The sequence below is a fragment of the Artemia sp. Qi Xiang Cuo genome, chromosome 17 (assembly GCF_049724085.1).
Source record: "Artemia sp. Qi Xiang Cuo chromosome 17, ASM4972408v1, whole genome shotgun sequence".
Lineage (NCBI taxonomy): Eukaryota > Metazoa > Arthropoda > Branchiopoda > Anostraca > Artemiidae > Artemia > Artemia sp. Qi Xiang Cuo.
In genome coordinates this window covers 22,703,486-22,720,256 of record NC_142810.1, presented here as the reverse complement: position 1 = coordinate 22,720,256, position 16,771 = coordinate 22,703,486, and the positions used below count along the sequence as shown (strand labels likewise).

At 34.3% G+C, this 16,771-nt stretch overlaps 1 protein-coding gene across 2 annotated transcripts in view; it reads left to right on the top strand.

The window, feature by feature from the left end:
• Positions 1-15,746, top strand: part of LOC148942003 (uncharacterized) — a 39,451-nt gene extending 23,705 nt beyond the window's left edge. For both annotated transcript variants that reach the window (XM_089103744.1, XM_089103743.1), the window contains exons 3-6: positions 1,975-2,076; positions 5,320-5,383; positions 9,089-9,259; positions 13,298-15,746. In XM_089103744.1, coding sequence (XP_088959870.1) covers positions 1,975-2,076; positions 5,320-5,383; positions 9,089-9,259; positions 13,298-13,773 — 813 coding nt within the window. In that variant the 3' untranslated portion in view covers positions 13,774-15,746. The remainder of the gene's footprint in view (positions 1-1,974; positions 2,077-5,319; positions 5,384-9,088; positions 9,260-13,297) is intronic.
• The last annotated feature ends 1,025 nt before the right edge of the window (positions 15,747-16,771 follow it).

The following is a 16,771-nucleotide window of genomic DNA, read 5'->3' as shown; positions in this document are numbered from 1 at the left end:
CTATAAATTGAGCACCTGGGACCTCAGTAAGGTCAAAATAAATGACTTATACGACTTCGCGAAAACCAGTAGTAAGTAAGAAAGCACTAGATCCTTAAGGTCGAAACCGTCGGTGCTGATCTCCATTTCGTGGCCCTTCAGCCAGGAAGTGCATAGGGAGGATGGGGGCCAACCATCCAAAAACCAGGGGGATCACACCCCTCAGCCCCTACCCTCCCCTTCGAGCCACCCCTGGTGGTACTTGTGTAATACTTGTACACTAGAATCTCCATCCCCACCTGAAAAATACATTTACTTAACTTTAAAAAAAACTTTCTTGCATGCTAACCAAAGGTCTGAGTTACACAGTTACCGATCTCCTGATTCAATGTCTTTGGCCAGGAGTGCAATGCTTGGTTGGGGGCAAATCATCTGATGCTTCCCTTGTTTTCCCTCCAGATTTCTCCTGGTACCCATTTAGAGCTGTGTCGACTCGGGCTGAGCTTACAGGGTCACACCATCGACCCCCGTTCCAAACCAGATAACCAGTGACATCAGGGCTTGAACCCCCGACCTCAGGATTTCAAGTCCGGAGCGCTAACCACTCTGCTAGGACGGCTCACCTGAAAAATACATTTGGCTAGAAATTAATTAACTGAACAGTTAAAAAGTACCATACAAAATAAAAAGTCTTTTATTGCTATTAAGATTTTCTTCTTTGATCTGACATTTCTTTTTTCTCACAATCTGGTTTTGTTTACTTTAAAGTGCCAAAAGGCTATTATTTTGCTTCTGTGATCTGTGCCAAAACTGCTTTATTTTTTTCTCTCCTGTAAGATAATGATAAAGGAGTTAAATGATATTTAAATCAAAGATCTTAGACCACTTATTTGAATAAAATGAACATTTATATATAGAGAAATGATCTGAGATAAAAATGTAAGCCTAGGGTTAGGTTTAAGTGAAAAAATTCTTTCAATGTTTTTTCATCACAAGGTAAACTAATGTTTGTTGGAAATAGGCATTGCCAAACATCTTTATGCATGATCAGTTTAAACCTTTTGAGGAAAACAAACAAATCCAGAACGCTTGTTCAAAACCTATCTAAGAAAAAAAAAGCTTCTTTGTAGGCTCCTGATTTTTCAGTTTTGCAAACATTGGTAAGTTTGCAACTTTTAGAGACTGTTTTCAGTTTGGGAACTTATTGTATGTTATAGTTCACAGGTGCGGTGTTTTTCTTGTATGAAAAACAGGTGCGGTGTTATTTACCAGAAGAACCCTCTCTACTGCATAGGTTAAAATTCTAAGGAAACTATATTTTCAGGTCAATGTTTCTCCTTGTTTACAAAGGCTCCTGGCCATGTGCAACTGTTTTTTTGTCCTTTCTTTGTATTTTTAAAAAGATTTTTAATTTCGCACCCTTGAGCAAGGATTAATTGTTAATAGAACAAGGATTAAAGGATTTATAAGGCTTAGACTAAATTACTTATTTATTTCTTTGTGGGAGATGTGTCCTGGCAAATTTGCTCTGATATTGACAGTCACCTTTCCCTGGAATAACTATCTTCATCCACAATAACCAATTTGAAAAAGATATTCATCTTATATATTTTGTAATAAAAACTATTGAGTTATCAGAATGTGTCTGTTTTCTTCTGAACAGGATCAAATAAGGTCTATAGAAAGTAAACTAAATTTTGTCATAATGTTTGATAGATTCATTTATTAGTCTATAAAATATCTATTTTGGATAGATTATATTTGGCCTAGGATGGATTATGGAATGTCATTCAACAAGTGAAATGACATCATTTTCATTCAATTGTAAAAAAAAATCTGACAGTTTTATGTCAGCTGTGCCTCTCTCTGAGACTATCGTTCTTGGCTTTACTCTAATTAGCCATGGCTCTCAAAATTTTCATCACAGTCTACCAAGTTGATTTTAATTCAAAATTAAACATGATAACATCCTTTGATAACATTCATTTATTTTAGCAAGTCAAAGATGAATTTGCTGTAGGTATTGACAAAGGGTGGGAGAACAGTTCTAGTCAGTTTGAAGATGATGAAGAACATTTTGATTATGGCAGTGAAAAAGTAAGCATATATTTTCTTTTATTACTTTTTAGCCTTTTTCAAAGTGCAGATTGATCATAGCTTTTTTTTTAAACAGGTGTTTCTCCATTTGGCTAACCGGTAGTTCTTTTTCTATCTTTAGATCAGCAATAAGAATAGTTAAGGATGACTAACTTTTTATCTTCTGTTTAATTTATTTTCTTCTTTGTAAAAAGAATTCTATTCTACTTATCAAAAAAGAAAAAATACATTTTTATTTTTACAAAGTAGTTATTTAGTGAAAAGGTTTTTAGTTGTAGCTGCAAATAATCATTGTTGCTGCAGTGGCAAATTCCAGTGAATTTTCCCATTAGACAAAGCCTATATGATATGAATTTATCTTAGTTGCCCACTTGCCTGCAAGTCCTGTGGGCATAATTAATTTTTGAATCATATTTGGTCTCCAATACCCTTCAAATAGCTCATGGATCTGATAGACTATCGTAGTTACCCTACTGCATTTTGTATCTGCCTCAATTTCAACCTAGAATGATAGACTGTCATGAAAAAGTGAAAATAATCATTATTATGCAACTCTGAAAAAGTTCTATCAGCTTTGCTTGTGAGACTATCTGTCTTCGCTCTACTCTAATTAGTCTCACTTTGTCTTTGATCACTTTCACCAAATTTGATATCACTTTCTCGGAAGACTTGATACCCCTTGACGGTTTGGGTCCTTCCCTTCCATATATTCATCAATATTTATAAACATCTGTAGATGCCCATCTGCCAACCGCGTTTCCCACGGTTATTTTCTTTCGAAGACCGGCTATCTATCCTCGTAATGTAAACACGTCCTTAAGTCGTCCTTGCATAGATATGTTTAGCTCATTTAACAGAGAAAAATATCTGCCGGTTATTCCAGCTTGGCTACCCACTCATCATCGGACAATCTTCCTTGAAATTTCTGATTTTTTTGCCGCTGAAACAAATAATCTAATTTCTTCAGGCAAGACGGCCAGTCGGCTCAGTACTTTGCCCCTCGATAGCCCCTCGATAGCCCCTCAGCATGAAGAAGAAGGTGAGTGTACTGGAAACCCATTTCTTCGCAGAGCATTTCAAACATCCGAGAATTCAGAGCTTTATATCTCATTCCATTCGAAATTTTTATAGCACTGGATAATACTTCACTTATTTCTGGTGACATTTTTTTTTTTACCACAAGCTGCTCACGATGTATAATGCAATGGGTATACAAAAAGTCTGGGTGACTAACATTTTCTGCTCTTGCAACAACTTCTCAGCAGTGTCCAGTCATGTTTGTAGCACCATCTGTACAAATGCCAATACCTTTTTTCCACTCAACGTCATGCTTCAGGAAATAACTATCAAGGGCTTTAAAAATCTCGAAGCTTAGTTACTCTGCCCTGCAAGTTCAGTGAAAAAAAAAGTTCTTCTTGTAATTCTAATTGAAACTCAATCCTTACAACACAAAGGACAAGTACTTTGTTACTGACGTCTATAGATTCATCAAGTTGAATTGGATAAAACGGTTCATTTTTTTCCATTGTTATAACTTGATTTTCAACATCTTCAGCAGTTATTCAATTTTGCTCCTGAAAGTGTTAGCAGACATAGGAATCAGCTTCAGTTTTCGTATAGCCTGTTCCCAAAACAGCTTCACGGGCTTGTAATATGCAAGTTTGATTAAGTCTTCTCTTATCGTATGTGGGTTTTTATTCTGTGCAGTTCGGAGTGCTATCAAGTAGGAAGCCATTAATAAAAACTTATCTTCAGCAGCCATATTTTTTAAGACCCCTATTTGCTTTTTCATACCTTCATGTGCTCTTAGAAAATATTCAAGTCGTTTGTCAACCAAATTTTGATTGCAAGTGAATTTTAAGTATTGACGGTTTCATGGCATAATTTTACGGTTTCATGATAAATAACACAAAGAAGCTTTGGGTTCAGCTCACTACCAGGTTCTTGAATAGATCTAAATTTCAGAAAGTCTGAATAATATTTTCTTTATATTTTGTGTTTTTCTTTTTGCCTCCTTTTTGAATGTTTTTTGTAATGTTGTCTGACGAGGACTTTGGATGCTCTAGTACTTTTAGTTCACTGATCAGCTGATTAATATTGCTATTTTTATCACTTTCTCTTTACTTTTTCCAAAGAAGTGGAAGATATTCACTTGCTTTTTCTCACTCATTATGGGTCCTTGCCTATTCTTACTAAATAATTTGAGTAAAGTCCATTAAATAAATAGTTTTCAAATTGATAGCTCACATAAGTGTTAGTTTACTTTCAAAGGCTCAAGGAGCTTATGCCGGCCACAGAAAATCAGGAACGTATAAGTCTCATAGGAACCAAACTAATACTGGAGACTGGATTGAAAATTGAAATAGAATGAAATTTTTTCGCAGATTTTGTTCGCAGAAACAAAAAGGCAAAAGGAAATGCATCCAGTCATAGATGTATGATGATTCAAGAATGTACAGCATTAGAAATAGTTAAATATACCCTTACATAGATGTATGTTGATTTAAGAATGTACAACAGCATTTTTTTAGCCTTTTCGAGTCGCAATAAAACTTTAGAATATTAAACGTAACTTTAAAATTTTTAATCTATGATAAGTTTCCCTAAATTTGCTTCTTTTTTATGTTCAAATACAACGAAATGTACATGGTTTAATAATCATCCCTTTTCTTCATGGTCCACCCCTTTTCTACATACCACCTAAACATTTTCATGGAGCACAGGTTCGCGTCCGCTGCTTTAGAGCGTGTTTCACCGAAGGAAAGGGGATAAAAAGCATGCACAATTACGCACAGTCAAGAGGATACTCCTCTCCTCTTTCCGTTTATAAATGATGAAGGGCCTCAACAGCATGCACATTTGTGCACAGGCGGTAAGCTCTCCCTTTCTGTGTATGAATGAATCAATGCATCTGATGATATTTTAATAACTTATTTGATGAAGTCGCTACTGTAGTAAAAAAATACCTTTTTTATGGATGGATTTGCCCCTCCCTTCTTTGTGTTAAAAAGACCTTTTTTATGGATGGATTTCCCCCTCCCTTCTTTGTGTTATAACCTGGCAGTTTCGGGGTTGTGGTTTTTTATATTGTTTGTTTTCTAATAATAATAATTAAATTGACATTAATAATAACAGAATGGACATTGCTAAACAATGTGTGGTTACGTGTTGGAAATTCAAGTCTATCCCAACTCTAAAGATATGTCCATATTTCCGTGTGTAATTATTTCTCCTTTTTTTTAGCTCATTGAGAATCAAATTTTGGAAAGGACAGAGAGAAAGCCAAACGCAAGCTTAAATTTTTCAGGTTAGTTTTTCGTTGTTTAATTAAAAGTAAGGTGAAGCAAAATGTACTGTTGGTTCTTCCCTTTTTTGTTTATTTATTTTGATTTTTATAAGAAATAAGAATAACGATGTGTGCTTAGTTTTGATAAATTCTTTTTAAACTTGATTTAAAACTGAAAAAATGCAAATGAATTTACTGAAAAAAAATTTTAATTGATGTTTTTCAATTCTGAAAAAAAAGAGAAAAATTCAATAGTCAACGAAATGGGTAAATACAACAAAATAGGATAGCCTATTTGGTTTTTACTCTTTGGTCAGTTTATTAAAGCTCCTAAAATATTCTTGTTAAGCTTGATGTTATTGATAGTATTTTTATAGTAATGGAACTAAATCAACAAAGCCTAAACACTTCTAGGCCCTTATTGGCTCCCCCTCACAAAAAATATCTTTTATATACGTATGTACCTAATGATGACGTCTAGTGGGCTTCAAAAAATTGTCACTGGATGTATTATGTGAATCACGTGTATTGCTTAAAATCTCAAAATTCTTCTAGTTTCCAGGATAACAATCCCAAAATCCTTTAGAATTTGAAAATTTTTGGGAAAAAATGATTTCCGAATAAAAGATTTATCCTTTACACTTGAGTGACATACAAACATTTGACGAACTTAAAGGACATCGTATCATTTGATTTAGTTCAATATCATAGGCAGCACGACAGCGCTGCCTAGGTAAAGAACGATATTTTTTTTTTAGACCAGGGCACTTCGTATCGAAGCAGTGGTCGTAGAAACTTCGAAAAGGGTTCAATCGATTGGAAATTGGAAGGGCTTGTGTCCTTTTTAATAGCCGAAAGTGATTGGAAGGGAACTAACACCCCTTCCACGCCCATCATTTCCTCAAACACATGCAATCAAAATTTTGAAAAATCCATTTTGTTCAACGTAGTTGAAAGTTCTTGAAATTAGGTCTTTGAGGATGATAACCCCCTCAGAGTCCTCAGGGCAAGGGTTGTGAGTTATGCCCTGGGGTATATAAGGTTTTTATGGATAGCGTTGTCGTACAAACTTCAAAAAGAGCTCATTCAGTTGGAAATTGAAAGGGCTAGTGCCCTTTTTAAAAGTTGAAAGTGAATGGAGGGCAACTAACCCCCCTCTCACGCCCACCCTTTCCCCAAACACATCCAATCAAAGTTTTGAGATAGCCATTTCTTCAACGTAGTTTAAATTTCTGGAAATTAGATCTTTGAGGATTACAACCCCCTCCCCCCTCAGGGCAAGGGTTGTAAATTATGTCCTGGGGGCATATAAGGTTCTTATAGAAAGTGTTGTCGTAGAAACTTCAGAAATGGCTCATTCGATGGGAAATTGAAATGGCTAGTGCTCTTTTTGTTAGTCGAAAATGATTGGACGGCAACTAACCCCCCTCTCACGCCCACCATTTCCCCGAAAACGTTCAATCAAAATTTTGTGATAGACATTTTGTTCAACGTAGTTGAAAGGTCCGGAAATTATATCTTTGAGGATGACAAACCCCCCCCCCCCCCCACAGCTCTCAGGGCAAAGGTTGTAAGTCAAAGTGGTATAGTAGAAACTTCAAAAAGGGCTCATTCAATTGGGGATTGAGATGGCTAGTGCCCTTATTAATAGTCAAAAGCGATCGAAGGGTGAATGCCCCCCCCCCCACCCTACCACGCCTGTAAGCGTTGGGAGTAGGTTTTTCCGGGTTGTAAACTATAATTAAATTCTAAGTATCTGTCAAAAGTACATTTCCTAGATAAAGCCCATTTCCTTAATGACTTTATTAATTCTGAATATTTGTTATATATTCCTAGAAGTTGACAGACTAAAAGGGAAGTACTGTCAAATGTCCTGATGTCTATGTGCGTTGTGTTCTGAATATAAGTTACCAATTTAGATTATTTGAACCAGTTCGAATTCTGTATCTGTCCTCGTTACATGTACATTGACTGTATTATATGTATAACTAAACATTTTATACTCTAAACATAAACTTTGTGATCATAATTTCCCCAAACACTTGCGTTCAAGATTTTGATATAGCCATTTTATTGAACGTAGTCGAAGGGTACGGAAATTATGTCTTTGAGTATGACAACTCCCCGCCCCCCCACAACCCTCAAGGCAAGGTTGTAAGTTATGCCCAGGCATATAAGGTTCTTATAGAAAGTGTTGTCGTAAAAACTTCAAAAAGAACTCATTCGAATGGAAATTGAGAGGGCTATTGCCCTTTTTAATAGTCGAAAGTAATCAGGGGGAGAATCGCCCTCCCCCCCCCCCTACGTCATCATTTCCCCAGACATTTCCAATCAATATTTTGATATGACCATTTTCTTGAGTGTAGTTGAAAGGTCTGGAAATTATGTCTTTGAGGATGACAACCATAGCCCTCATATAAAGTAGGGTCATATAAACATCGGAGGGGGCTCATTGGATTGGTAATCAGACGCTCTAGTTCTCTTTTTAGGAGTCAAAGTAATCGGAAGGTAGCTACCCCCCCCCCCTCCTCCACTCACACACACACGTCGTATTATCCTAAAATGCATCTAATAGAAACTTCGAGATAGCTATTCTATTCAAAATAGTCTAAATATCAGATAACAAGGCTTTTAGGGTTGAAACAAACCCCAGATATATTGGGCAAGGGTTGTAAGTTATGCCCAAGGGGTATTTAAGTTTTTTATGGAAGGGATGGTTGTTTAACTTTAGAAGAAGCTCAGTCTTTTTTCTATGTCAATTTAAAACGAACTGAAATTAATTAAAAAGCTTTTTTCACAAAATAAATTTTTCAAAAAAAAGTAAAGAACTCCACTAAACAAAAAATGAACAAAAATAGAATCAAATAATCTACGAAGCATACAACTACCACAAATCAGTATCAATAAATAAATGAAACCCAAAACAAACGAAAATTAAAACAAATAAGAGTCAAACTCAAAACGAGCAGAAATTAATATGAGTAGGGTTCTAAACCCCTATTCTTTCTTAAAGTCAGAATATCATTTGTACTTTACTAGGAAAATTCTTTTAAATGATTTCATTTTTATTATAACTTTAAGAAATCAAAGATTAATTAAGATTTTAAGGAATAAATATCAGCATATGTTTATTAAACTGACAATGTACATTTTTTCCAGTAAATTCATTCGAATTTTTTTTTAGTAAAGCACGCATTATATTCTGGCTTTTTGAAAGCAGGATAACACCCGCCTTCCTTTCGAATTAACAAAACCAATATGTAAGCATTGGGCAACTTGTACAACTCTTAGGCCTTGGCCCGGAAGTTTCGGTGGGGATATCTCACACGTAGAGGCATAGTGATAGGAACGTTCTACCATTTTGAGCAAAATGGTTGCATCCAAAGTTTTGCTTGGATGTCTTTTCAGGAAAAGCAGCTAAAGGGGGCGGCTGGTTGACCTGTCGCTTTTTTTTCTTAAAAAGGACACTCTAAATATTATTCTCTGTTTGAATGAGCCACCTCCGAAGTATCAACCACAATTTCTCCCATATGAAGTGGGCTGGGAAAAAAAGCAAATACTAAAAATGCACAGAGCCTGAAAACTCACATTGTTATTGTGCTGCTTATTATTATTATTATCAATTCTTGTGACTAACGTATAATAAAAAGACATTTTGTTCAATTTGTTTAGTAAGCTTTACTGTTGAATTTTTTTTATGTCAATTTTATTCATATTTTGTTTTAGATTTTGAAGATGCTTTACCAAGTCACAATGAGGAGGTCTTTGGTGTTTCAGACCTTCTTTTGTTTCCTAAACGTGAAGATGTTCCTTTGGGTAATTTCCCTGGCTTTTCAAGACCTTGTAAACTTCAACCTGACACCCAAGAATTAGGTGCCACATCTTTTAACAGTCAAGGTACATCTCAAATATTTTTTTTCTTTATTTTCTTTTCTTGGAATAGCTTTTTTGAATTTTTTCTTTCGGCTCTCGACTCTGGTCTGATACCTGCTGCTCTTTTTCATAATGTACGGAAAGCATTCGACTCATTAGCGCACTAGATTTGTCTTCTGAAACATTTACAAATTTGTATAAGAGGTAGTTTATTTTTTATTTGTCTGGTAAAGTCATTTCGGCTGATCTTTTTTTTGTTAATCTTTTGAAATAGAGTTAATTACCAGAAATGATCTGTCATTGATTTGATGCTAATTTTAATTTATGTTAATTACCTTATTTATGCAATTGAAAATTCAACTCTTTCGGTTTGTTCTCATCTATGTCAACCAGCATCTACCTTCAACAAGATCTCGTCTTCTGCAGATGGACTTGTCGCTTTTGCTGATATAAGTGCTCTTAACACAGCCAGTAGAACTGAGTCTCATATTTATTATACATGTTTAGCATAGAATGATTTTGATTGTCGCTTGTCTTCTACTTTATGGCCGTTTTTCACTCATCAATGTGCTAAGATCTTACATCTTTTGTCAGAAAACGCTTAAAAGTGAAATCTTTCAATTAAGATCTTACATCTTTTGTCGTTTTTATGCAAACTTGTTTCATCATTCTGCTTTTATCAGCGGTCTGAGAACAATGATGAGTATATCATTAAAGTTCTCTCATCATTGTTCTATATGGCAGAAAGATGGCGTCTTTCATGCTTTTTGCTAACATCAGCTGTAAGATCTTAGAACAAGATGAGTTGAAAAAACTACAATTTTTGCAGAAAGATGAAAGATCTTAGATGTAAGATCTTAGTGCTAAAAAACGGCCCTTTTGCACGAAGCAGGCTTGTATATATTGATTCTGATTGTCGCTTGTCTCCTTGTTGACGTCATGGATTCAGGTTAGGTTCGATGCAACCACCCTTGGAAAAATACCAAAAAGACATTTAATTTTAACAAAAAGATGTTTAAAAAAAACACCGTTGCTTGCTTGAAGTGAGTATATAGATTTGTTATTCTTTTGTTTAAAGTTACGAGATATCAAATAAGCAATAACAATTGATTTAAGAAAGTCTGGCGTGAATTCAATCCCTCCTTCCTCTTAATGCATCAAAGAATCATCTATTTTTCGGATTTTGTTTTCTTCTGGAAATCTTTGTGATACTCACTGTTGTTTTTCTTCTAACTTCAGATTTCACTTACGATTGAGTATATTCGTTGTGATATTGGTTGTCAATTGTCTTCTAGCCCCAGATCTCGCTTGCGCTTCATTTTCATTCCCTTTACTTTAGCTGTTCGGATTCATCCAAAATCAGGTGATCTAACGACTATGCCCTCTGAAATATCTAAACTGGTATAATCATTATTTTGTTCTTTAGTTTCAAGTAATAGGGTAGCAAATCAGTAATTTCGGTTGGATTAAGAAACTCCTTCGTAAATCCTGCTTAACACGTTCCTTATTCAATCGTAATTTTTCTGAAACATCGAAACTCTACAAAAGCATAATTACTGTGTTATTTTTTATTTTCTAAGTCACATTTTCATTTGCTATTAAATTTGTTTTGTTTCTGATTCTTGTTTCATTCACCCATCTAGATTTGTTTTTTTTTTTCAGGCCATAAAATGCCAGGGTAACAATCCTCAGCTTGGTAATACGGGGCCCAGGGATCGAACCAGCTGTATCAATACACTGCTACTACTGCTACTACTACTACTACTAGCAAGTCACTTCAGCACCAAGCCGCCCGGGGCCAACACAGCTGCGCACGCTCCTCCTTCATTCCAATCTATTCAAAGTTTTCCTCTTAACACCTTCCCATGAAGTTCCCATTTCCCTTAAATCTGTCTTTAAGACATCCTCCCATCTTAACCGCGGAAGACCTGCTTTCTGTTTAGCTAGTTGTTGGCAAGCTTATCAGCCAAAGAGCCAAATATGAAAATTACATCAATTAAATAAAATTGGGAGCCAAATCTGCTTGTATAGTAAACTTTTAGGTACTTGTATGATAAAAGCCCTGCCTAATGTTCTTCTATTATGTTTCTCTGACGCTTAATCTTAATGAAATATATCAAAATACAATAAAAATATAATACTTTAGAAACAAATTTGGGCTATATATTTGCACGTTAGGGGGGGGGGGGGGGGGTGGGGGTAAAGTACAGCGGGTCTGCATGCCTAATGTGTTTGGTACAATCAATATGCATATTATGTACTAAGAATTTTTTTCTAAATTCACACTGTCCAGATACTTTACCCCCCCCCCCTAATGTGCAAATATCGTATCATATATATATATATATATATATATATATATATATATATATATATATATATATATATATATATATATATATATATATATATATATATATATATATATATATATATATATATATATATATATATATATATATATATATATATATATATATATATATATATATATATATATATATATATATATATATATATATATATATATATATATATGAAGGGTTCACACTGATGCGAAACCACGTAAATGTGATTTATGCGAAAGAGCATTTTCTTTTCAGTCGAACCTGAATATCATCCTATAATCAGGAACGTCCCGAGACTCATTTCATTGGGGGGGGGGGATCTTCGTAAATTTTACCGAATCGCTACCTGATTTATGCAGAATTTTCTGCAGAAATCAAGAATTTTGCTAAATTTCGGGCAATTTTGCTAAATTTCTGTTGAAATTTTCGCCTTGACGAAAATTTTACCGAATGCCAAAACCATTGGAGGGGCGGCGCCCCCCCCCCTCAGGAAGCACCTCCCTACAATCCATTCCAGGAAAAAGCCTGCTAGTTTATAGTTTACAATAAAAACTTGCTCTAGAATGGTGATTTTCGCAGACAGAAGAATACTTAATCTTTTACGTTCTTACCATCTCTACGTTTGTTGATAATGTTATTCAAAAAATGTGTTGTAAGTGCCAGTTAAGTATGATGTATTATTAGTTGAAAATAAAAGTCAAGTCAAGTCAAGTCTTAATAAAAGCTATAAAACGTAAAAAAAAACAATGAACGTAACATGCAAATAAAATGTAATTAATTCATGAAAATTTGTTTCGGTAGGTGAATAAAACTTTCAGAAACAGATTTACAGCCTAATCTCGCTAAGACACCCTCTCTACCTAGGAGCGATGTTATTATATGCATTAATTGAATCAAGTTCCGATTGTTTCTAACGGTTTATGAGCTTTAAAAATCACGTATTCCGACTGCTGGTCGAGTGGTCGGTTTTTATTTCTACACATAATATCATAATATAATCAAGTTCTAACGGCTTACAAGCGTTTTCGGCTGCTGATCATTATATATATATATATATATATATATATATATATATATATATATATATATATATAATATATAATTAAGTTCCAACTGCTTCCAATAAGTTACAGGCTTTAAAAATCATATATTTTGACTGCTGATCACCTTTTCTTTGTTCCCATTTCTTATCGGCTGATCAGTTATTCTTATGTATATAATATAATCAAGTTCCCACTGCTTTCTACAGTCTTGACATCTGAAATTGTTTTTCCGTTGATATCTGAAACCGTTTATGATCATTACTCTATGGTATGTGATTGGGAATGTCTTATTATTGCGTTTTAGGATTTTTCCATCCCTTTAATTTATTTTGTTTTAGGAGTTGCAGATACATCATCAAGTAATACCAATGCTCTTACGGAAGCTCCAAATTCTAATACTAGATTGCAATGATATTTTGAATATTTGAATGGTAAAATATGTAAATAAAAAATTGGGGAGGGTTATTTTTTATGCTTATTGTAATAGATTTGAATCTATTCAAGCGTCTGGTTTTGCTTTATATTTTTTTCTTAATTTATCTGATTTTTTGCTATTGTTTTGGTCGTTTTTTTTTACTGAGCATCAGTAGGCCTACTCTATGGAATATGATTGAGAATTTCTTATTATAGAGTTTTAGTTTTTTCCATCCCCTTTATTTATTTTGTTGTAGGAGTTGCAGATACATCATCAAGTAATTGTGAGAATCTTTTGACAGATACTTCACCAAGTAATACCAATGCACTTATGGAAGCTTCAATTTCTAATATTAGCTTGCCTAGGAAAAAGTTCAGAAAAGACAATGAGTGCAAAATATGTGATAAAAGATTTGCTTTCCATTCAGAATTGGAAAGACATCAAAGAATTCATACAGGAGAAAAGCCGTTTAAATGTGATGTATGTAAGAAGAGCTTTTCTCAGCTAATTCATTTGAATACACATCAAAGACTGCACACAGGTGAGAAACCGTTTAAATGTCATTTGTGCAAAAAGTGTTTTACTCAATCAGGCACTTTGAATCTTCACCAAAGACTGCATACAGGTGAGAAACCATATAAATGTGATCTATGCGAAAGAGAATTTTCATATAAATCGAGTCTGAATTGTCATATAATATCCCATTATAGGAAAAAGCATGCTAGTTTATAAACAGTTTTATAAACGCTGTTCATACCAAGGAGAGGTATGAAAGATTAAAAAAAATGTATTTTTTATTTTAAAAGAATGACAAAAAAGAGATACATAAAAAAATTTTATACTAAAAAAAAATGTCAAGAAAGAGATAATTTTTTTCCAAATATGTCTCTTTCTGTCTTATTCTCTTTTTCTCTGTCGTTCTCTCACTATCTCTCTCTATACTCTTCTCCTAATTTTTCTAATTATTTCCTTTTATTGGCTGTTTTGGAAAGGCTTTCTAGTTATTTGTACTAACATAACTAATCTAGGGTCACTGCCAAATAGAGGTATAAAAAGACCTTTGGACGCCCTATTGAATAAAAATCATGAGCAGGTGGCATATTATGTGACTGAAGGCCACTACGAGGAACTGCTGGCTATGGAGGATCAGATGCATAGAGGTAAACTTGAACTGCTCTCCGTAGCAATTCTTCTGCATGAAAACTTCTCAGTTAGAACAAGAAATATTGTATGATTATGAAATATCCAAAGGTTTATCTTGCAGTAAAATATTTTCTTGTATAGGCAATTTGAACAGGAACTAAAGACTGCAGTGTCGTAAGAATTATTATCAGTATTTCGAAGCATCCAAAAATTTACCCAGGAAATCAAGGCAACGCTTGGATAGGTGTCCACACCTATAATATCACAAGAAAAAGATGAAAAAAAGAAAGACACGAAGAGAATAAAATGCTAAAGAAAAGGGGTGGAAAGAATAAAAATGCTATAACAAGAATAGTGAACAACAAAAAAGAAAAGAGATCTGTCTTGAAACTTCAAAAACTAGAGCACTTTGCAATGGATCTTCTGTTTAGTTTCCTTAACGATTTCGGTATCATCATTCAAAAGTAGCAATGCCAACTTACAATTGGTAAATATTAAGTAAAGCTTGATTATTTTTTTTTCTTAATAGCAACATTCTTATCAAATAAGCACAGAAAGGTGTGTTTTATTTTACAGTAAATCACAGTCCGTGTGAGAATGTTTTGACGGTGATGAATTAAAACTGCAAGATGAAGTAAATTGTAGAAATGTAGTTACAAAAAGCACCAAAAATGAGACAATTCTCAAGCTCATAATATTAATATCACCCGCTTTATCAAATATTAAGAATATATTAGAATAAATAATATAAAACGACACCTTAGTACTCTTAGTTGATGCAGCAGCTAATGAATTCAAGAATGTGCCTCTTTAAAAACATTTGAAATGCACTAAATTGCGTAAATAAATGAAAGTATTCAAATCCTTACTGTTTTGTATTACTAAAGAACATGGAAGGTTGTTGCTAGAGAAAAATTGAGCAAAATTGGACTTCTGTATTATACACGAGTATGTGTTTTTAAAGCTTATAACTGATACACCTCCACCCTCCTGAGGAATTGGTGATGAATCTGCTCTAAAAACCTTATAGATTAAAGCAAATGACCTAATTATGCGCATAATAAAACGGGCGTTTAAGCGCACCGCAGTTAAGGATTATCAGGCGTTAAAGTTATTACAAAAAAATATGCCAGAGACTGAAAATCCGGAGAAACGGCAACCATGTTTTTATTATTGTGAATAATGCGCCTGGTCTTGAAAATTTACACTCAAAGGCACACAAATAGTAAAACCCCTCTGGATATTTCAGTGGTTTTGAAGCTTTCTCATCCCCCCCCCCTCCAAGCAATTAATTCTTCTGCTCTGTCTTAATTGTACCCTTCATCTGATTGTGTTACCGGATTTTTAGTCATAATTTGAGGTGTAAGAGATTGTTTTGTGTGCTTGCTAGGGAGCCTTTGTTTTAATTATTCATTGCAAGATTATGCCTTAAAATACATCTAGGATTTTGTATTTTACCTATTTCCTTTTTTGTTCAATTAAGTTACAGGCCATTGAGTATTGTTATTTATAGCATTGTCTTGTTTAATTGTTATTATGTTTATCTGATTAAAATCTTTTTGCTACAAGATTGCTGTGTATAGTGGATATGAGTCTTCTAGTCTCTTCATTAAAAGTTTATCTTTGTGGCCTGTCTTGATTTAGTCTTGAAAGTGATAACACATTTTTCTGGATTTTATGAACTTGAAACTCGGTAGAACCTTAAATTAATTCAGTGACCGGTGTTAATTGCGTGACCATTTTTTCAAAACATTTTTATACGGATTAAAAATGTTATAATCTACTTACCTAGTTCCTGGACATTTATTTATATTTTGTAAAAGTGGTTTGAACTCGAATTATTTCATTGATAATATTGGAGAATAGCCATCAATCAGTGTGAATATAATATAAATAAATAGGACATCCCATATTTAGAGGCAATTACGCTACGATTGAGGTGGGGAAAGAAAAATAAGCAGAATAGGGATGGAGAGTTGTTAACAAGAGCCGTGGTACCCGCTGGGCTTGCCCCTTAAATTGCGGGAACAAGGTAGACATCCTTCAACGCTTCCCTTACTTCTCTCTCAAGGAAAACACCTGCAAAATATTCAATTAATTAAAGTGGTTCCTGGCGCTTTTGCTTAATTTCCCAAGCGTTTACCATTCTTTTGGATTGGGAAGGCCCTATTCTAACAGCCGTACTCCGATTACATCAATTATTTTTTCACCTATGATTTCCCCCTAATTAGTTCAATATTCATCTACCATTTGAACGAGCAAGACCTATTGTGAGCGCGCTATACCTGTTTATCATGTCCGGAAGGGATGAAGAAATTTTGCATTACTGTCCGGTGCTCAATTTTGTTCAGCAAAACGTTGAGAAAGGAATTGATGATGAAATGATTAAGAAGTTTGGTTCGGAGTTTTTTTGACGTTGATGATATTGTGAAGGCGAAGAAATGGCTTGGGACCAAGCTATATCCAGAAGCTTTATTTCAAAAGCGAACTGGATCGAAAGCGTCACTGAACCATCTCGGTGACATTCTGGACTTTATAAAAAATGGTAATACAAACGATTTCGAAATCCCAGTATTTATTATTCTAA